This window comes from Perissodus microlepis, chromosome 10, assembly GCF_051167445.1.
Source record: "Perissodus microlepis isolate ML-2025 ecotype Zambia chromosome 10, ASM5116744v1, whole genome shotgun sequence".
In the NCBI taxonomy this organism is placed as follows: domain Eukaryota; kingdom Metazoa; phylum Chordata; class Actinopteri; order Cichliformes; family Cichlidae; genus Perissodus; species Perissodus microlepis.
This window is the reverse complement of record NC_140470.1, coordinates 14,921,202-14,943,338: the sequence shown is the minus strand read 5'-3', so window position 1 is coordinate 14,943,338 and position 22,137 is coordinate 14,921,202. Positions and strand designations below refer to the sequence as shown.

At 38.7% G+C, this 22,137-nt stretch overlaps 2 protein-coding genes across 2 annotated transcripts; both read left to right on the top strand.

Annotated features, from left to right (window-relative positions):
• Positions 1 to 301: 301 nt before the first annotated feature.
• On the top strand, positions 302 to 11,233 carry LOC146379068 (complement factor B-like). The gene is made up of 18 exons (XM_084942355.1): positions 302 to 433; positions 1,169 to 1,375; positions 1,460 to 1,645; positions 1,921 to 2,097; positions 2,442 to 2,528; positions 4,413 to 4,552; positions 5,326 to 5,470; positions 5,563 to 5,691; positions 5,933 to 6,031; positions 6,228 to 6,362; positions 7,959 to 8,065; positions 8,455 to 8,584; positions 8,706 to 8,844; positions 8,954 to 9,027; positions 9,795 to 9,895; positions 9,989 to 10,118; positions 10,240 to 10,289; positions 10,801 to 11,233. Exons 1-18 carry the CDS (start codon positions 376 to 378, stop codon positions 10,972 to 10,974), a joined length of 2,268 nt encoding a protein of 755 aa, XP_084798481.1. The 5' UTR covers positions 302 to 375; the 3' UTR covers positions 10,975 to 11,233.
• A 4,321-nt stretch (positions 11,234 to 15,554) lies between these two features.
• On the top strand, positions 15,555 to 22,053 carry layna (layilin a). Its single transcript, XM_084942353.1, has 8 exons — positions 15,555 to 15,858; positions 15,981 to 16,001; positions 16,252 to 16,549; positions 17,799 to 17,956; positions 18,034 to 18,078; positions 18,155 to 18,214; positions 18,318 to 18,414; positions 20,074 to 22,053. The coding sequence occupies exons 1-8, from the start codon at positions 15,783 to 15,785 to the stop codon at positions 20,783 to 20,785; spliced, it is 1,467 nt and encodes a 488-aa protein (XP_084798479.1). The 5' UTR covers positions 15,555 to 15,782; the 3' UTR covers positions 20,786 to 22,053.
• The last annotated feature ends 84 nt before the right edge of the window (positions 22,054 to 22,137 follow it).

The following is a 22,137-nucleotide window of genomic DNA, read 5'->3' as shown; positions in this document are numbered from 1 at the left end:
CTACTGGTTGTATTTATTTATGTATTTAATTGAGATGCTGGCATCAGCACGTAATAAAAGTAAAGCGAAGTTTACAAATAATAACTACTGTAAATAGCGTCCCAGCTGACATTGTAAGTGATATATTAGATAAGAGATCTTTGCGTAATTCTAAATAAGTTATCAGTTGAGAAGGATTTATGTAAATGTAGAAATTGTTTGAGTGTTTTCTGTGATAAACATGTATCGATCCTCTTTTACGGGTCATAAAGTTAATAAGTACCAGGATGGTCTTTGTCCACTCCCAGTTTAAACATCACTCTCTATTCTGAAATAAATCAGCCACTTCTGCAATATACTCTCATTTTTAAACTGTCCCCCAGTTTAAGCTTCAAGATGGGATTTTCTATCCACTGGAGTCGGCTTGCAGCGCTTTTATGTGCACTTTGGATGGGTAAGATACGTTTATTTTAGATAAAAAGTTATATACAATTTTGAATTTCCAGTAATGTGTTTGTTGTTTATTTAGGTTTATGCATTGTATAAGGTTTAGTATTCATAACATAGATATAAAAACTGATCAATATTCAAATATATTTATTTATTAATTGAATATTTCACAAACGTCCTTCTATCCATCAGGTTTTAGAGACTTCTATGCTTATTTTTCTTAAGGTACAATAGTTTTATGTTCTTAAAACTATGTTATGTTCTTAATTTGAGGTAGTTATATTGCCAAGAATAAAATAAATAAAATAAAATCATTATCAAGTAGCAACATCATCAAATGTGATTATAGTGAATTTTAAAGATTTTTTTTTTCAGAAAATGTAAGTCTGTTCTAAATTTTGTTCATCATCTATTTATGGAAATAAAGAAATAATGTTGTGTTAAATATAAAATATCAGACTTTTTGCATTTTTACACATTAAAACATAACAATTTAAATTCTTGTAATACAAACAATACTTCGCAAAGGTAAGTAAAACAATGTATAAACCCTTCGTGATGATAAGTTCACTAACCTGGTGATTTTAGTAAAAGAATGTTTATTCATTGCATACTGTGTACTTTAAAAAAGGCAAATTTTCAATTTTACACTACTTTAGTAATTGTGTAATGGTACATATGTAAGTGTATGATATACTTAAATTGTAGCCTCTGAGAACTGTGGACATTTTTTTTTCAGGAGCTGGTGTTCGATGTGATTGCCCTGAGAGTAATTTGCAAATGCAAGGAGGGAATTACACACTGAGTAACAACCTGGAGAGAGGCAGCATGTTGGTATACCACTGTCCTGAGGGCTACTATCCATACCCAGCAATAACCCGCTTATGTCAGGCTAATAACTCCTGGAGACCAAAACCCAAAAGATTTCCAGCTCAGAGATGCAGGCGTGAGTGGCAAAGATGTTTCTCCCTTGCCTCACACTGCCTGATAACAACATATTAACTGAGGGTCCTTTTGTTTTGTTTCACAGTGATTGAATGCCCAGACCCCAATGTGCTGGAGTACGGAAATGTCTCCCCCCCTCAGGAGAGGTACTATGTGGACAACGAGACCACGTATGAGTGCTACTCTGGATACACAATGCGAGGCTCAGCCACACGCGCGTGCTTAAAAAATGGGAAGTGGAGCGGCTCCACTCCAATCTGCAGCCGTGACTGTGAGTCCCGAACAGCAATGATTAAAACTTGATCATTGCTGTTCCAGCTTTCTAGATTTCATTCTTGTATTTAAAAAAAAGAAAGAAAATTTGTTATGTATTTTTAGACAGACTGAAATTGACATTTTATACCTTTAGATTTGACAGCTGTTAAAACACACAGTATGATGAATGTAAGGTTTTTGTTGTAACCCCATGACGGTCTTTTCTTGAGTAGGTGCTTGCATTCAGGCCTTCCATTGTGTTTTTGACATTGGGTTTTTTTCTTACCAAAGCTGGGGATCATTGTGCTAATCCCGGTATCCCACCTGGTGCCTCAAGAGTGGGGAATATTTTTGGAATTGATGACACGGTGAGATACACCTGCAATGGAAACCTGTTTTTGGTGGGCTCCAGTGAACGAGTGTGTCAGCAGACCGGCGAGTGGACTGGCAATGAGCCAGCATGCTACTGTAAGAATGACACAAACACATACTGTTTACACTCTGTGCCGTCATCTTAGCCACTCTTTGCTCTTTTAAATGTTCTGGTTGTATGATATATACTGTTTCCCTTTGGAGGCCTTAATGGTGGGAAGCCAGTGTGGGATCACGTCCTGCTGTGACTTAGTCACTGGTTAAGCAAATAGGATCTGCAGATGTGTACTGACCATCTAAATATCACGTGTGCAGTGACAAGCATATGATCCCTCACCAGCTTCTCATCTATAAATGTTTCCTGAATCTCCTGAGAGTCGCCTTGTTATAAGGTCTTTCTTTAGTATAATTGTTATATATCACATATGTATTCCTTGCAGATAAACACACCTTCGACACACCACTGGAGGTTTCAAAGGCATTTGGCAATTCAATTAAAGAGAGCCTGACCACTTTAGAGTCCACAGGTAAGTTATTGATCAACAAGTATATACTCTCACTGGACACTATATTAGCTACATCTTGCTAGTACCATTCTGGAGCCCAGGTACAGGATATCTTGAAAAACGTTCAACAGAGATTTTGGTCTATATTCACATGACAGCAAAACGCACATTTGTTGGCTTCAGATGTGAATCATCCCCACATCCCAAATGTGTTCTGTTGGGTTGATATCTGGTGGCTGGAGACCATTTGAGTTAATTTGCTGAAATCTTTGAGAAACCAGCTTGAGATGATTTGGGCTTTGAGACCTCAGGAGATGGGTACGCTTGCGAAGTTACCATGTCTGCTGCGAAGCACAATACTTAGGCAGTGGCATTAAAATGTGTTCTGTTTGGCCCAAAATTTGTCAAGAAAACCATCCCACATCATTGGACGACCACCAGCAGGGTGAATTGCTCATGCTTTCATTGAGTTGTTTACACACCATGAATGTCTTTGCACTATAATCCGAATGTTGCAGCAGAAATCAAGACTCATAGAACCAGGCAACATTTTTCAAATCTTCGGTTGTCCATTTTTTGTTAGCCTGTATGAATTGTAGTCTCGCACTCCTGCTCTTAGCTGACAGCAGTGACAGCCAGAGTGGTCTTCTGCTGGTGCGGCCCATATGCTTCAAGGTTTGATGTTTCAGGCATTCAGAGATGCTCTCCTGCATACTTTTGTTGTAACCAGAGGTGGGAGATGTACTAAAGTAGAATTTCAGGTTTCTGTACTTTACTCAAGTATTTATTTTCCTGGCAACTTCTTCTTGGTGTCACAGATAATACTGTCAGAGTCAGGTTACATCAAGAGTAGCAAAGCCTAATTTGATGCTGAGATTCATTGCCTGAATTCGGCCTTTATATCAACTTTATATTGGAAATCAGCCATGTTTGTGAAACATCTGCTTACATCTCATTGAACTCAGTTTTGTAATCCACGAACAGCATAAACCTCAGAGAAGAAACAGCAAGTCAGCTGATCGCAGCTTGTACACCAAGAAAATCTACAACTCACAATAAAAATTATACTGATGTTATTGTTCCCCATGCTGAGTCAATACAACCGATCTTAGGGTTACCACACCCTGTACAAATTTTCCAGTTTAGGTGTGAAGGCAAAGTCACCCTCTAACACACAGGTAACAAAAAAAATAGAGCTTTTTTTAAAAATAAAAGTTCTACTTTTTCTCTACTCGTGTTTTACATATCTGATGAAAGCTTTAGTTTTTCATTTTTACTTGCGTAAAGAAGTTGATTCAGTACTTTTACCAGAGTATTTTAACACAAATATCTGTTCTTCAACTTAAGTGTAAAATATGCATACTTATGCCACCTCTGGTTGTGACAAGTGGCTGTTTGAGTTACTGTTGGCTTCCTATCAGCTCAAAGAAGTCTGGCCATTCCTCTATGACCTCTGACCCCTGGATAGGTAGTTTTTTCTATGCATATTCTAGGAATGGTTGTGCGAGAAAATCCCAGTTGGTCAGCAGTTTCTGATCTACTCAGTCACCTTTCTTCAGTCTGATGCTTTGAACTTCAGTGGGTCGTCTTGACCACATCTGCATTAGATTCGATTTTTGCTTTAATGAGCAGTTGAACAAGTGTATCTAATAAAGTGATGGGTGCGTTTTGCTGTTTAGGCATATTTAAATAACAATAAAACTACTTGTGGCAATGACTGGGGGTGTTGTGAGAGAATTAATCATAGCATAATAATGCATGCTTCTTTATTGTTAATTCAGTCCAACAAAATATGCAAACATATAGTGTAACAGAGTTGCTACCTGTATAATAATTTAACAATGACGGTCTTTATTCAGACTTTTGTTTGTGATGTGTAAGCTGACAGTATCTTTTGTCATTCAGAGGAAACACAGGAGGGCAGAAAAATCAGGATTTCAAAAAATGGCACACTTAACATCTACATTGGTGTGGATATTTCTGACAGCATCAGCAAAGATTATGTCAATAAATCCAGAGACGCTGTCGTGAAACTCATCACAACGGTGAGAAACAAACAGCTTTTCTTTCAAAAATCGAGAAAAAAAGTCAAAAGTAGAGTTTTCCAAAATGATATGAAAGCATATTTTACTGGAAGCTTTTTGTTTTTTATGCTGCTACAAAACTCTCTTTGTGCTATAGCGTGCTGATTTTGCGAACAGTCAGCAACATTGGGCTTGGACTGGAGTTATATTAGGATTGCTTTGCAAATTGCAGGCTCAGTTTGGAGGTCTAACGGTGTGCATAGGGTGAAGCTACAGGCTGCTGTTGAAGGATGCTGGCAACATATTCGCTGAGTCTTTAGAACATTCAATCAGATATTTGATAAAATGACAGGCTGCAGTTTAATTATTCATGTGTCACTGGTTTATTTCTGCCTTTAAATGTGGCCCTACGGCGTACGTGAGTGTGAAGCTTTTTACTCTGACACACTTTAAGGAGTGCATCTTCCATGATGTACACATAACGTACACACTAAATCTCATCCAACCTGGCTGCCACCGCAACGGCCCATTAGAAGTAAATCTCATTATGTATTACAATTCATAACCGTGACTGATGCTTCTTGGCATGAGTCCTTTGGCTGGTTGTCAATGCTCAGCACAGGATACGCTAGCTGCTGATTTATGGACCAATTACTAAACAAAATAACAAACATAAGCAATCTGAAATGTAAGGAGGTGTTGCATTAAGTTTACACGTGTTCACAATGGCGTGACAGAAGTTCATATGCGATCAACAACCTTTTATGTAACCGATTTCCTTTATGTATCAACAGATTTCCTCCTTTGTCGTGACCCCAAACTACGAAATCATCTTTTTCTCCTCTGAACTCTATGAAATTGTCAACATTATTGACTTTATGGACGGCACTGCCAAACTATCAGATGTCAAAACTAAATTAGAAGAATTTGATGTTGGTGGTGAGTAAAGCGCGTATTGCTATTGTACTGTGTTAGTTTGTTTCTAACAATAAGTTATGGAATGTGCGTTTTGTGCTTCTTCCTGCTCAAAGACAGAAACACGGGAACAAATCTGAACCTTGTCTTTGAGGAATTCTTGGAGAAAATGGCTCTTATAAAGATTCGAGCTGGAGAGGAGAATTTTAAGGAGCATCGTCACGTCATCATCGTTTTTACAGATGGTATTTCCAGCCTCTTGATTAACTCTGCCGTCAACAATAAGAAATGCTCGTTAACTTCATGTTATCACAATATGTTTTTTTTTTTTTTTTTTGGCTTTAATAATATCTAAAAATATCGGTTTTGCCACTGGAAAGATTCATCAATCACAGAACAAAAGGCAAAAGTTTTTATTCATTTCTATCAAAAAATAGTTACCACAGTTTTTTTTAAAAAAGGTTTTGTCATTGTTTTTCACAACAGGGGCTTATAACATGGGCGGTTCACCAGCACCCACTGTAGCGAAAATAAAAAACTCAGCGTATTTGAACCTGGCAGATGGATCCAGAGACGACTATCTTGGTGAGTTTTCCATCCAATTTGTGCACGTTTCTATTTTTATACAGTGTAATCATTCCAACTTGATCCTTCTTTACAATAACATTTTATTGATACACAACAGTTTCTTGTTCGATGCTCGCTTTAATGCATAGCGTGCTCAATAGCATTCTGTATATATTGTATATAAATAAACATGTAATGCTTCATTCTGCTACAGACATTTATATCTTTGCCATTGGAAAGGACATCTTTGATGATGACCTAATGCCCCTCACAGCAGGAACTGGAGGAAACCATTATTTCAGAGTTCAGGACTTAAAAACACTACAAGAGACTTTTGATGAAATGATCAGTAAGTTGTGTTTGAAGTGAAGCATGAACGTCCATCTGTTTGTAGTTCAGCTGTGTGTGTATTTGTGTGTTTGCATTCACTCCAGCATTCATCATCCAGCACTAATAAACACAAGGGAGACAAATGATCATAACTGGAGGCCTGCTTGGTTCTCTCGTTTCCTAAAGTACCTGAGATCAGAGCGATTACTCTTTATCTAGCCTGACACCAGTGATGTAGCCGTGATAGAAATATGATCATGTATCCCGCTGGACCTGTGTAATGCAGTTTAATGTAATGTAAAGGGTTTGAGATACTGAAATCCAAACTGAATGCAGCCTAATGTTCATTGTTCAACTTCAGTCTTCACTGCTGCTGCTACCAACTACTACTAACAACAGCAGTACTGATGATAATAATTTATAAAACCAATTTAGAATTGAACAAAATTGCAAAGTGCTTCACAGAACAGATGAAAATGAAATTTTAAAAACTTCAATAAGAAAATAATGATAACAGTCATGAAAAAAACATCTTACTGTGAAACTGCACACTCATTGAGCTGCAGTGTTAATGTGGACTGTATTTTACAAAATATAGATGATGTTGTATTCAAGAAGACTTTAAAATGAGGACCTGCGAGCATAAACTCATTAGGAATGGGCTCACTGTGCTTACATATGCAAGCACAGTTATTATAGTTAACAAATGCTCTCCACAACATAAAAACTAAAATGAAAGCAAACCCACTAAGTAAACAGACATTAAACTTTAATTATTTCAGATTTAAGGACATAGAAATTAAACTGAATTACAAACAAACACATTAGAAAATACAAAGCCTGGGGAATTTTTCCCATTCCCTTCCATACAAGCAAGCTGCTGACCAATGAAAAAATCCAAGTTGCTTCATGTCACTCACAGAAGCTACGTGCAGTTTTACATGCAGTCATATGTGAGTCCATGAACATAAGCAACCTACGACCAGATGATTAATGTAACTATCGTGATGTCAACCACTGGCTTTTTGCATCTTGCAGCTAAGATGTTGATTTTGGGGACTGGAGGGGCAGGTCTGAATGGGAACTCGCACACGCATTGTTGTTTTTTTTTGTTTGTTCTTTTTAAACATACTTAATATTTCAATAATAAATTACAGAGATCAAGACAAAAAGCCTTTTCCCCTGTAAACTTCTACAGCACCACAATTACCCCAGTCTGGTGGCCCTCTGATAGAATTTAGGCTTAAAGCACTTCTGAATTGGCACTTTGAAATTCATTTTTCCAATCTGGAGGCTACATCCATGTTGTATGCTTATGCAACCTGTCTGTGCAGCAGGCCACAGTCCCTGTCTGCCTCACGTCCTTTATCATTTTACCTGTAACAAAAAGATCAGCTGTTTCCTGCCTCAGTGATTACCGCGATTACTCGCCCCATCTCCCTGACTATTTTAAATGGTAAGCTAAGTGCCCCTTCTCTTCCGTGCTGAAAGCTGCAAAAGAAATTTAATTGATAAACACATAACAAAAAAAATGTATTCCTTGTCTTCTGCTATCTACATGAACAACACTGGATTTTCTATTTTTAATTATCATTCATTTATTGTTTTCATGCAGATGAAGATGAAGTCAAGGGTCTCTGTGGACTTCACAAAGAGTATACGGATGTCCGCAATGAGCGGAAGAGGAAAATGTATCCATGGATGGTGTTTATTTCTACTCAGGTGAAAGTTTCGCTGTTCCATTTAAACCAGTAGAGTAATGCGACTGAATATATAAATCTCTATCTTTACATGTTTGCTAGTGAACCATCCAAAAACTCATAGGCATAACTTTGTGCTGAACATTGGGGAGGGGGAGGGGGTCTGTCTCATTAAATAAATAAATCTGAGTAAATTCCCATAACCCCCCTGGAAATTACCCCCCTGCAAAAACTCATTGATTTAATGAATTTTTATTTTTAGGTGAACAGACATCAGATTCATCTACCATGTTGCTATGTTCTCCCTACCAGATGTTTTACATAGTAGATTAATTATCTAAATTAAGCGTGTCTTGCTTCGGTGCATGCAGCAGTCTAAGTATATGATTGTTTTTTTATTTCAAATTTAAGGCTGACAGTCACTCGAAGAAATGTATGGGCTCTCTGGTGACGCCTGAGTTCGTCCTGACTGCTGCTCACTGCGTGTATGGTTTTTTGCCTGAAAAAGTCACTGTTGAAATTGATGATGGAGATAACAAAAGTAATGAAAGCTTTATCTAAAGATAGCATGATACCCTGTTTTATAAATTTGCTATAGATAAATATGTCTAATCTTTTTGATCGATGATATTAACAATAATACAACTGATTTTTTTTTTCAGTTAAAAAAGTAAAAACTTTATTTTATCATCCACTCTACAATGTTACTGCCAAAAAGGATAAAGGCATTAACGAGTTTTATGACTATGATGTGGCTCTGATCCAACTGGAGAAATATGTTGTCATATCCAATGAAGCGAGGTAAGAAATTAGGCTATGCAAATTATTCTGTTTGTTCTGTACTGATTTACTGATTATTGATAAAACACTTTTTAATGTTTGGAATGTTTGAAATAATACATTTTTTCAGGCCCATTTGCATACCTTGCACCCTGGAGACCAATGCTGCTCTACATTTGGTGGACCAGAGCTGCCAGTCACAAGGTGTGATAACTTTGTCTGTATGCTGTATAGCTTCATCATAGAGCCAAGTCTGTAAAAACAACAAAAGATATAGAATTTTATGTAGAGCTGGGTGATGTTGCCTAAACAGACTGTGAGTTTTTGAGCTCAGAGCCACACTGTCCTTATATATTTGTAGAATTAGTTTTGTCATTGTCTTGCTGAAATAAGCAAAACCCTAACAGGAAAAGTGGATAACTGGACTGCAAGTGGTTGCAGACCTGGTCCAGTTTTAGAAGCAACCATTGCAAAGGCAGCAAGATCGCAAGTTTATCACACACAGTTGTGCTGCAGTGTCCAACCACTGTTTTTCTTGTGTTCCCCACAAGGAAAAAAATGTGTATCTCGTGACCAGCGTTTAGAGGAGTTTGCTGGTTCTTGCTCCTTGTATTTGCTTTGGCTGCTCGCGGGATGCAGCAGACAAAGTGATCCAGTGTTTAGGGACTCACTTTGCAAATTTTCACTGACACGCAGATGTTTGCTACACATTTCCATTATTCTTTTTCGTGCTGCTGCTTGTTTTTTTTTCCCCCCTAATTACTACTTATGTGTCTGGTGTGCATTGGCTCCCTGTCTGATGGTTCTTTGTTGCTTTTTAGCTTTTCCCCCTGTTTCATCAGAAAGCTTTGTCTTTTGTTGGGTATACACTGTGAATAGGTGTGCTTTGTTAAAAAAAAAAAAGGTAAAAACTGATGGAACGGGTTGCAGAGTGGCTCACCTGTATTCTTCTGTCTCTCTGTTATCTACAGAGAGACTTCTGTTAAAAAATCACCTCGAAAGACTGAATTTCCTGACAAAGACAACTAATGGAGTGGACCTGAAAGATGTCCATGCTAAGCTTGGTGATAATGTAAGTTTTACACTTGTGAGCTGTGTTGTGCATGTGTCTTTGGGTATGTAAGCACAGGTTCCTTATTCTTCTCCTAAAACCTCTCCGATGTAGAGATATGAATGCATCAAACATGCCGTAGGTGTAGAGGGCATAACGGCTGATACACTGAGAGATGCTGTGACGGATAACTTCATATGCACTGGTGGTCGGGAACCTTTCAGAGATCATATTGCATGTACCGGTAAGTTCCTAATTTTATATCAAATTTTATACTCCAATACAGTGACAGTGGTGCAGATGAGTGACTCGGACTTTGTTTTCTGTTTTTTTGTATCTTTGTGTGTTTCTATTCATTGGTACAGGTGACTCTGGAGGTGCTGTGTATAAAAACTTTCAACATCGCACAATACAGGTAGGCTGCAATATACACGGTGCAACCACTGCACTCAAAAGGTTCTGCTGCACAGCCATTACAAACAGAAAAAACACACATTTTAAATTTGGCTGACATTCCGTGCCAAAGTCCTATTCTGAACAGACAGACATCCAAACAGCAATTTTAGCAAGAAGAGCAGGTAGTGAGCAAAGATTTCCTTGGTTTGGTGGCGTGAGTGGTAGCACATTGGTGAGTTGAGAGTTCCGGGTGACAAATTTGCAGGACTCAACCCCGTGATTGTCAAGGAGAAAGCAGAAATAGTAAAGCGATAAGTCGTGTACGACCACTCCATAAGGCTATCTTACATGTGAGGGCAAATCAGTGAAATCTAAATCAGCTACTTTGTTTTGTACATCACAACCAAGTATAACCTTAGGGAATAAATTCACTAAGAAAATAAGTTCATGTCATTTTACCTTGTACATTCTTTTTTAAATAACCAATATTTTAAATAACCAATTGTTTTTTTGTTTTGTTTTTTTGACAGGTCGCATTGGTCAGCTGGGGAAGCCAGAAAGTGTGCACAGCCGGTGGTGTTAAAGAATCAACGTCAAATTCCAGAGACTTTCACATTAATCTCTTCAGAGTTGTCCCTTTCCTCAAGGGTATACTTGGAAAACAAGACATGGACTACGCACCACTTGAGTTTTTGAAAAATTAAACATGTTGACATGCTGCAATTCATTTTGGGATTTCTCCTATACAGTGTGTGCTTTGTTTAAAACACTGCCTTGGTTTATTTTTCTAATTGAACAACATATGATTGAACCCACTGAATCATTCATTTATTCTTTTTGTCACACTGTAAATTCACAGTGAAAACAGACTTTCACAAAGTCTGTTTTCACTTTTTTACTCAGAATTTTCTGAAATAAAACCAATAATTGAGGTTTGAGCTGTGCTTTGCTATGTTTTGAACAGAAGCTCGTTCAAGATCAGTTCGATCAGGGTAAAAGATATGACTGTATGCAGGAAAGAAATGAACATTTTATTAGACGCACATAGTTCACAACCTGCCAAAACAAACTAACAAACAGACTTTAGCTTCTGTAAACGTTACAGACCCAGGTCACAGTTCATGAACAGGTGCCTGTGTACAAAAGGGTCGATAAGAGAATCTTCACTAATACAGCAGATGGGCATTGCAGTGTGGATACCAGGAGAGCGGCTGGGATTAATGAGGAATGGGAGCTGCTGTGTAATGTGACTGTGTATAGATAGTTTTTATATGGGCACTTCCTGCTGTGGAAGGTAACTCCATTGAAAAGTGCAGAAATGCATTTGTTATGGTTTTAATTTCTAGTTTCAAACACTTAAGTGGCTGCATTGTTAGTGATTGGGTTGATCTTTATATACACAGACACATTAACCTCATGCAGTCCCACTGATGCAAATATTATGGATTCAATCGGCAAAACTAAAAAGTGCCTTGCAATCTATTTCACACACACACACACACTCAGAATACAGACAAAATTAGGACACAACATTTCTGCAATATCAAATATAATGTCAGTGGCGTGTCACACACACACCTGCAAACAGACATACCTGGCCCTTTTTTGAAATAATTAAAAACAACATAATGACAACAGCATAGATGTCAAAATTTTCTATCATTTTCCAAACAGATGCCATGATCGCATGATCTTTGACACATCCCATGTAAACAGCTTGAAATCCTAAGGTTTTTATTCAGACTGAAAACTATGTGTATACAGCATATCTGCAAAAAGCATTTTTGCACCTCCAAAGCTCAACATTTCCCCAAAACTGACATAATGTGTGATACAGATCGCAGGGCCTCTGTACAAATAAGCATGATAATAAAATTATTCCTGACAAGCCTTTAAATCCCACCTGAACTGTAACACTCTGTCTATAAAGCCACAATAATAAGAAGGATAGCGTATACACAGTGATGCTGCTTGGTAATAAAATAACAGAGAGCCCTTTTTTTAATAAGCAGGATCCTTTTTGTTTCTTTGTAGATATGGACAGAGATCTATCACACAGCTAACACACAGTTTGGTTAATGGTAGCGCTTTCCTTCCCTCAAACCCATTTCCAAAACTAGATTAACAAAATGAATGACTAAAAGAATTACTTCAGCTATTTAAAAGGTTTCATCAAAACTCTTTTATGGACACTCAGCTCTGCTGATAGAGCCGTCCGGCTCCCCTCAGGTCAGTGACTCAGGGCCCATTTCCAGCTCTCTGTGCGGGCGTACGCAATGCGGACACTTGGTGTGGGCAGCGTGCCAACCTCTGATAATCCAAATTGAATTTAGTGGAAAGTTGAGTTCTTTTGTAGCGTGTAATTACGTTTTTCTTTCTCTTTCCTGCTTAAAGACTGGAATTAACCGAGTTTGACAGTCGTCGTATTTTTACAGCCCGCAAACAAACAAGCTCATTACATTACAAATGATTTGTTGTGGTCAGAGCCAGTTTATGGCTTCAAATCATGTTATTTTAACTACGTGGCTTTGTCTCAGTGAAATGTGCGTTTAGCAGTTCTCTCTGCTAATGCATATTGGCTTCAACATCACAGAACAGAGGTACATTTTCAACATTAATGCTAGGCTTCTTTATGAGGTGGAGTGTCTGCACATGTGTGGTGGTGCTTTGCGTTAGTGATGCACTGGCTTCCCATGGGAATATTCATCTGGTTTCCCTTTAACTAAATGGTAGAGAGGGTGGAGGCAGAGAAAGAGGGAATATGTGAGAGGAAGATTGAGGAAGAGAGGCTTAATTTAATGAAACCCTCTTCTGGTCTCAGATGCTATAAACAAGAAGGAAATTTAAACCAAGGCCCATTCCTTATTGAATCCCTCTTTAGGACCCTATAACCCCTCTGTCTTCTCTTTTATCGTTCAGAGCGTCAGGGTAATGCAAACGTCTCGTACTCCTCCTTCAGTTTATACAAAGCTGAGCCCCTGACTGTAATCAGTCTACACCTAAACTGATTAGCTGTGTTTAGATAGCGCATCATGCATGAGGACAGTATTCTCAGAGCGGCCTTGCTGCCCCCGCCCTGGCTCCTTATTCAAAGCTAGCACACACAATATATTCCTGATGAAGCATCCTGCTGTTTAAACTCTGGCTGATCTGTCTCTCTGCGAGCCTTAAATCAACCTTATGGGCCATTTCAGAAATTACTACCATTAAGAACTGCATACATACACTTTTCCTCCATTTGTGCTCTGAAAAGCGGGTCACGTGCACATGCATCCTTGGCTTCAGTTCATCCTGCTGACTGAATATAAAACTGCAGCGGTAACAATGCGTCTCAGTAATTTGACATGCTAATGCCTCTGCAATTGAGCTTGTCTATAAAGTTGTTTTTTTTCTACCAGTCTTGTTATCTGCAGGTTTCCTGTCTGTAACTGGAAACAACAAATAGCTAGTGGGTCTCTGGCCATGTAGCAATTTACCTACTTGCACCTTTAACATTCTTGGGCTAGAAACCACAATCTGTATTCAAAAGACATGGACATAATCACTGTGACATCACCCAGTGGTTTTGGACTACTTGAAACTAATCTGAAGTTTAAGATTATGAACTTGTTTTTTTGTTTTTGTTTTTTTCAAAACAAAGTTATTCCACTATGAAAAGGGAGGAGTGGTGAGACATGAGCTAACAATGTAAATATGCATGCACTGTTGTAGATCAGAATAACAGTGTGTACAGAGAGCTGGCACTGAAAGCAGCTAAAACCCCTTATCTCTTTAGTGAGTAAAATATATATAACTATTCAAAATGAGTGCTGCACTGAGTATTTGACATGGGGGACCATCAGTTAATTACACAAACGTTCTTAACCACTAAAGAGTGCATGAACAATTCATATAACACACCAGTTTATAACCCACCGGTCTTAAGCAGGGAAATCATCACAACACACAACGATTTGTGATACAAAAATACTTTTAACACTAAAACATTTACAAAGCTACGCCTCTGGGCAGCAAGCTACTTATAACCAGGCAGCATGAAGCCTTTTAATCACTAAATTCAAGAACATTAAAGACAGATGGAGGAGGAAGAAAAGATATCACAGACCCACCAAAAGTTATATGTCTTAAAAACGGTGAAGATGACACACATGAAAATGACCAAAACAATAGATCAAATTATTAAGTCAAAATTTTGAAATCATAACCCAGATTCTTTTACTTACACATGGCAAAAAATGTCGTTTTTAGTCGCAATGAAGGAAAAAGCTTCCATAATAGCAGACAGGCAAAGGTCTTTGACTCCCGTAGTGCTTTTTCTGATTAAACAGAGTCGCTGCCCAGTCAGAGCTTGATTGTAATAGACACCTACAGCCCCTTGTTGGCTTCTGTCTCTCCCTTTGGCTGCATATAACAGCAGTGGTGGTTACAGGATGCTAGTTTTCACACTGTACTGCATGTTGCATGTTACTTTAAAGGAGTTAAAGTGTTAGCTAGTCGGCTTTAGCAGCCCAAACTTTTTCTATGTCCCTGTTTTTTTCCTGGTTCATACAGTCTATGCACACTGCTGCAGAAATGCTGGCTCTTTGTTGATATGTAAAATCACTGTCAGAAAAGAGAACTACTCCCTGAGTCCTGAACTTACATTACTATTTTTTTTAAAGACTACTTAAAGACATTAAATGGTCTTAATTATCATGAAAGATGCTTTCCTTCATGATTACAGGGGTTATTTGGGGGGTGGGGTTGACTTTGCTTACCATGCCTCATTAAATCTTGAAAACAGTTGTGAGGTTGTTGATATTCCCTGAGCTGTACACTTCAGTCTCACCAGTACACAGACAAGACCTGATAAAAGAGATTTTAATAATAAAGGCCTAAATGTGTTGTAGGGCTTGCCTGCTGGTTGTACGTGTCTGCTGTGTTTGGCTCTGTCTTGCTTTGTAACGAGAAACAATCAGCAAGAATGCTGCGAAGTGGACTTGAGAGAATATCTTAAAATATCCCTGATTGAGTTAGAGGGGATCATTTTCATGTAACACTTTTGTAATGATAATATCCGAAGCTTAAGTAATAAAGGAAGGAGTGAAATCTGCCTCTTGTCAGCATTTACGATGAGAAGCACTTGCATGATTAGATGTCTTGCGATCGATGCAGCCTCTTCTCCCAATCATTAAGACTGCTCTTAACAGATTACAGCCCCCTCCCAAACATGCAGCCCTTCCTCCTCTTCTCCCTGCTCCTCCTCCTCCTCCTGTCTCACACACTCCCCTTTTTCAGCAGAAAGAACTGGAGCCGAGACGCTCTCGTACTTCTTAAGCTTTATTTTTTTAATTTTAGCCTCTTTTTATAGCATTTTCTTACACCTAAAGCTGAAGCTCACCTCTTTTGGTATAGGTGGCCGTTATCTGCTTTCACGTGAGCACTTCTGATGACCTGGCACATGAATGGACAGCAGAATGAAAAAGACTAAACTGTAATACAAGATTTTGTGGTTAGAGAAAAGACAACAAAGATGGACCTGCGGACAATCCTTTATCACTTGCTGCTTTTCTGCTTTGATCCATCTATAGCCACAAGCCTCATAACAGGTAAGACGCACTCACACACAAAAATGCTGCAAAGATACGTCTGCTTGATTTAAGTGTGGATCTATTTTTGCTTCTTCATGTGCTGAATATCTGATTGTGTGCTGAACTTTTGGCTCCTGAAGCAGATATATTTGAAGCCAGAGGTAAGCACTGTACTTCTACTGAAACTGAAACATTCTATAAAGACGAATAACTAAGTGTATTTTTGTAGTTTTCCCATATTTACTATTACAAAGTAATTTATTTGTTAGTGTAATACAGACTATTTAGTAAATGCAAATGTGAAGCCAATTCAGTTTATATCCAGCATGAACAATGGTGTGTGTGTGTGTGTGTGTGTGTGTGTGTGTGTGTGTGTGTGTGTGTGTGTGTGTGTGTGTGTGTGTGTTATAGGCCAGCGCGTGTGCAAGGCAGGAAAAGGGAAGCCATGCTATAAGCTGGCCTACTTCTCCGAGCTCCGCCGTAAGCTGAACTTCGTGGAGGCAGAACGTGCCTGCAGACGGGATGGGGGGCAGCTCCTGAGCGTGGAGTCTGAGTCCGAGCAGAAGATCATAGAGCAGCTCATCACAGAGCTCCGCCCAACTGATGGAGACTTCTGGATAGGTCTCCGCCGAAACCATGGAGGCGAGGATAGCAACTTGGACTGCACTTCCCAGTATTACTGGCTGGATGGTAGCAAGTCCACATTTAGGTCGGAACAGAGAGTCAGTTTGTGAAAAGTTAATTTTAAAGCAGCGATGTAAAAAAAAAAACTCCACCAGATGAGAAAACATAGACTGTATAAAAGATGGATGTAGCTTGTAGAGATTTTAGCTGAATTCTTTTTAACGGCATGTAGGGGTTGAACCATCTTATTAATACTTGCATAGAAATCTATGAGTAAACAGCCTCTAGCTGGCTTTGTGTCCTCAGAAAATACTTCATGCATGACTAAATCGGCAGTTTTGGATAGTGTTAAATAAAACATGAAGTTACGACAAACGTGAAGCTATGTTTGTTGTTTGCGTCGTTGGAGAATAAGTGTGTGTACCTCCCCTGCACATTTGAATTTAAATGACCAAAAATTGTGGTGGTGCAAACACTCATGGCTTCTTAACACAACTTCACTAATCAGCTGATTGAGTGGCTGCGTCCATCTCTTTATAGTCTGTGTGAGAAGACAGGTTTTTCTCATTTGTCTGATCTGCTCAAAGACTTAAATGTGTTAGTGTCAATGCTACCTTTTGTTATTTAGACCTACTTATGTTTTTCACTTTTGTGTTAAACTAGTTGAGTTTACCTGTAATGAAATGTGCTGTATAAATATAATTGGCCTTGCCGTTGTCAAAACCAGCCTGGTAGAAAAAGGAGAAAAAAAAAAAAAAAAAACAGGACAAAAAATCTTTATTTCAAGGATTCACATGAAAAAGGTTAAATGCTCCCTTTTTTGCAGTACAACTGATATTGTTTTTAGGTCTGTAGTGTAGTACAGCACAAAATCTTGCAATTAAGTTTTGCTGTAACATATTCAACAATTTTTTTTAACTTGAAACCTTTGATGCCAGCTTTAAATAGTGTACAGCTTAAAAAGCAAAACACCAAAATATCTTTTCTTTATTTCTTTTTTGTAATTAAAATGATTAATTAGTTAAAGCATCCATTACTCAGTCTTTAAAAAAGTCAGGTTTCAAACACTTTGTCGCTTTATCACATTGTCACGTTTTATTTCATTTTTGTTCGTTATAATACTCATATGTGCTCATATCTGGTGTTAAACAATCAGCAGCGGGCCAGCAGAGCTCGACGAGGTTGAAGGGACACTAGTTACCTCTCACGTTACTTTACAATACCTTGAAAAGTCATTATAGATTTTTTTTTCTCCAGTGATGCCAAAAATATGTTGCCTACCTCGGCTTTAAAGCAGCTTTGAGACAGTGGTTGCTTTGTGTGCGTCTGTATAGGAACTGGCACTGGGATGAGCCATCGTGTGGTTATGAGGTGTGCGTTGTAATGTATCACCAACCGTCCGCTCCTCCTGGTATAGGAGGGCTCTACATGTTCCAGTGGAACGACGACAATTGTGAAACCAAGAACAACTTCATCTGCAAATACACTGCAGGTATTACTCAGAGGTCATTTAATTTTTGTTTGACTTGAAATTGTTGTTACTGCTGAATTCATTTTTTTTCTCCCCAGAGGAGCCACTGGATCCTTCTCCTTCACCTAACTCCACTCAAACAGGTAAAAAAATATGATATTAGCTTTTAGGTTGATGTTGACATTTTGAATGTTTAGAGACTGATAGCTTTCATTACAGATGTCTTCCCTTCACCAGTGGTGCCGTGGAATCCAACTGATCACAACCACAACCAAACAGGTCACTATGATAAACATTTCAATCATTTGTGAAAAAATCGGACAAATTTAGACCTACACGACAATTACTAAATCTGTATCTTTGTTGTCTGTCTTTTATTTAGTTCTGAATTTGGTTTACATCATCATTCCCACCATTCCCCTCATACTGCTGCTGCTGACAGTGACAGGCGTCTGCTGCTTCAAGCTGATTGTCCGAAGGTGAGGATCCAAAATAAAGGCAAATACTAAATGCAAGAATACTAAAGACAGCAATGTCATGCGGTTATGGTGACATAAACACACAGGGGGCATGAATCTCATGGTAACTGGGAGCAAAAGGTGGAATTTATTTGGGATTTTCTCTAAATCCACACAGGGCCAGAATTATTCATACATCCCCACTAGTATTCGACCTTTCCAAAGTTCCAACCTCAACCATATTGAAGTCTACCAAAAGCATCTGGTTGCAGTGTAACTTGCTAAGGGAAATTTAACCATTTGAGGAGATTAATGTTTCCCAATTCAGTTTTCAGTATATTTGAGATCATTGGCCTTTGGGACACCCAACTGTGTCCATGTTTCAGTTCATGGCAGGTTTGATCCTTCAAGCTTTCTGGGTTCTTCCTAAAAATCCTAAACAAATTTACTCTCATCTGGGTTAAAAAATCTGAGTTTCTACTGGACCTTGGCAAAGTGATGGCACATAAGAATAATTTGTATTTGTGTACACTTGTTTGAACTGATGATCTTGAAATCTGCTCCAAGCAACCTTCCCAACATCCTTCTCAGATATTCACTGAGTTCCTAGGACATTCTTATTGTTCTAAGTATTGGTCAATCCAATGAGTGCTGTTAAATAAATCCTTTATATGCTGGCAAAGGAAACTACCAGTTTTAATCAGTTCTGCTCATTAACAAAATGGTAAATGGTCTGTATTTGTATAGCGCTTTACTAGTCCCAAAGGACCCCAAAGCGCTTTACACATTCAGTCATTCACCCATTCACACACACATTCACACACTGGTGATGGCAAGGCGAGGCCTTGTCAAGTTAAAAGACACTGTAGTGCTTCAGCAACTTCAGCACAATTTATTAAAAGATTTAAATGAGTGTATGTATATATTTGAGCCTGTGTGGATTAGAGAAAATCCTAAATAAATTTAAACTTGTGCACCCAATTATTGTTCTTTAACGTTATTAAAGATTTATGCTGTACAATCATATTTACTCTGGAAAACAACTGTTTAAAGAAATCATTAAAAGCTCAAAATGACTGTGATATTCATGCCCATGACGACTGCATCTAAACGTCTAACCACAATTGCATTGCTACTTTCCCTATTTCTACCTCAAATGGTATTAAAAAAAAAGGTTTTCCTCGTTATAGCATTATTTGAGCTCTTCTTCCAATTACATGCTCACTTTTATTCCTTATCAGTAGCACTTAGTCCGCTATAGATTGACAAATCCGAAATGGTTTAAAAATGTAATGTTTTTTTAATTAAAATGTCTGAGAGATTTCTAAACACAGCTGAGATCTGCAGTTTTTCATAGACATGACTCACACTGAAGTACACTGAGGAGGAGTATTTTCAATGTTGATTAATACACAATATTAATTTATGGCAGCATTCACAATGATGTATGTGGGGTGTGCTCATAACACACAGTAACAATCCATAATGGTGGAGATAGATAGATAGATAGATAGATAGATAGATAGATAGATAGATAGATAGATAGATAGATAGATAGATAGATAGATAGATAGATAGATAGATAGATAGATAGATAGATAGATAGAGTCATGTTGTTTTCTGTATGCGTGAATGTTTTAAGGTGTCTTGTTTGGTGTCTTCTCTCTCTGTGTGTGACAGGAGGAGGAAACAGCAGAAATCCGAAGTATGTCAAACAGACCCAGGACTGTGCCCAAGCCCAACTTCAACTGATGTCTACAACGTCATTCGTTCCCAGAAGGATGACGACCTCGTGTCAGCTCGCCCGCAGACCAAGAACACCTCCTTTTTATGCCCCTCCCCTGACACACCAACTGGTGACTACGATAATCTGGGGGGCCGGGACACAGAGAGCGGCTTTGTGACACTTGCAAGCACAGAGAGCTGTTTCCTAAACTTTGACCTCAACGACCTCAGCCTCGGGCGCCGTGGCACTCGTGACTTCTGCGACACCAGCTTGGGCCGCTCAGGGAAGAGGGACGTGAGTGGCAGCAGTTTGGGTCGCACGGGTCACAGAGAGTTCTACGACAAGAGTCTGGGTCGTCGTACAACGAAGAGCGAGCATTTCGGCAGCAGCCTATACAGGGACCACGGACTGTATGATGGCAGCACCACAGCAGGGAGTGACCTCTATGATCCCAAACTAAGATCTGGAGGTCACACACGAAAAGCTGACCTGTATCAGACATACTTCACCAATGGAAAGGAAGACACTTACCGAACCAGCCTCGGAACCTACGGAAACCGAAAGTCCTACAACGCAAATGTGGATTGCTACAGAAATGGGCTGAATTTGGACGGTGGAAGAAGATACTTCAACGAGCATGAATGGATCAACAGGGAAAACTACTGATCGCCTCAAAATCTCCTTTATTATGTGTACAGCACTGAATGAGTGAATGATACTGAGAGAGTGGCTAAAGACTGTGCATGGTTTTAAATGTTTCTAGCCTGTTATGTTTAAAGGACTGAAAATCAGGTTGAAAAAATATATAATTTATATTTTATTGCTGGCCCAATAATTCAGCCTGTAGCCTGCTGGTAGACTAGTCTGTGTAGGCATTAGTTTTTGGTAAATGAATACAATTTTGTCTACAAATACTAAAGTAATCGGGTGGTGCAAATAAGCTATATTTGTTTATGCAGACAGTTTGATGTGCTCCCGTTTCGTGATGTCTCAGCCTCTTCCTCTACACTGATGCTTACTGAAAGAACGCAAATCGACCAAAGGATTCGGGTTACTCAGAATCATTCAGACCTACTGTAATGAATTTCTTTTGAAGACAAGGTCATAGGATTATTTGTGACTTTATTACAGGGAGGTAGGGGCAGAAATACATCAAAGCAACAATTACAAAAGGGGAGTCTGTTACTGGCATTTCCACAATTTTACGCATTGATTTCTGTTTACAGTTTACCCTGAAGGGGCTGCGTATAATGCCTTAAACGATGTCCGTTCAATCTGTGCCGTTCTGTGCTTTAAAACTTCCAAAGGCAGAACGAAAAGTGTTGTAGGTTTGGGGTTAGAAGAAACAAAAATGCATGGAATAACAAAGACAATGTCTCAGGTTAAAGTTTCATCCGATTTAAAAATGATCCAAAGTGATAATATTACACGAGATCAATTCCAAACCACCGGAGTACCCTTGACACAAAGGTCACCTACATGGTAAAGCCTCCAGATTTAATAATTTTTCTGGACCTCACTAAAGCATCCAAGCAAATATTTCAATATATGCATGCGTAGGAAGTTTTTGGAAAGAGCCATAATAGTTACATTACATTACAGAAATGACCCAGTAAAGAAGCACCTACTGTAAACTAAGCTCACCTTTTCTTGTGTACACGGCATCATTAATAAAATGTAGACGTTTACAGTTGACTCTGAGGATTATGAGCATCTCTGTCTATAAAAGCATGTGTGTTTTCATGTGTGTGTCGCAGCCTGTTTTGCATGGTCGTGTCATGCTGTGCTTGCTTGGTAAGATAACTGAGGTCTTGGACTGTTGTGTTTGCTGTGCTTGAAAACTGTTTTGTACACCCAAGTATACCTGAGAGATGCGGGCTACCTCAAATAGATTAAACACAATAAACCAGTACTGCTCGTGGAAGGTGGTTGTATTTATCTCCTGTGTGGTTTTATATTGCCTTAAATTGTGACGAGACCTTAATTTTACACACTTATTAAAGTATTTATCAAAGCCA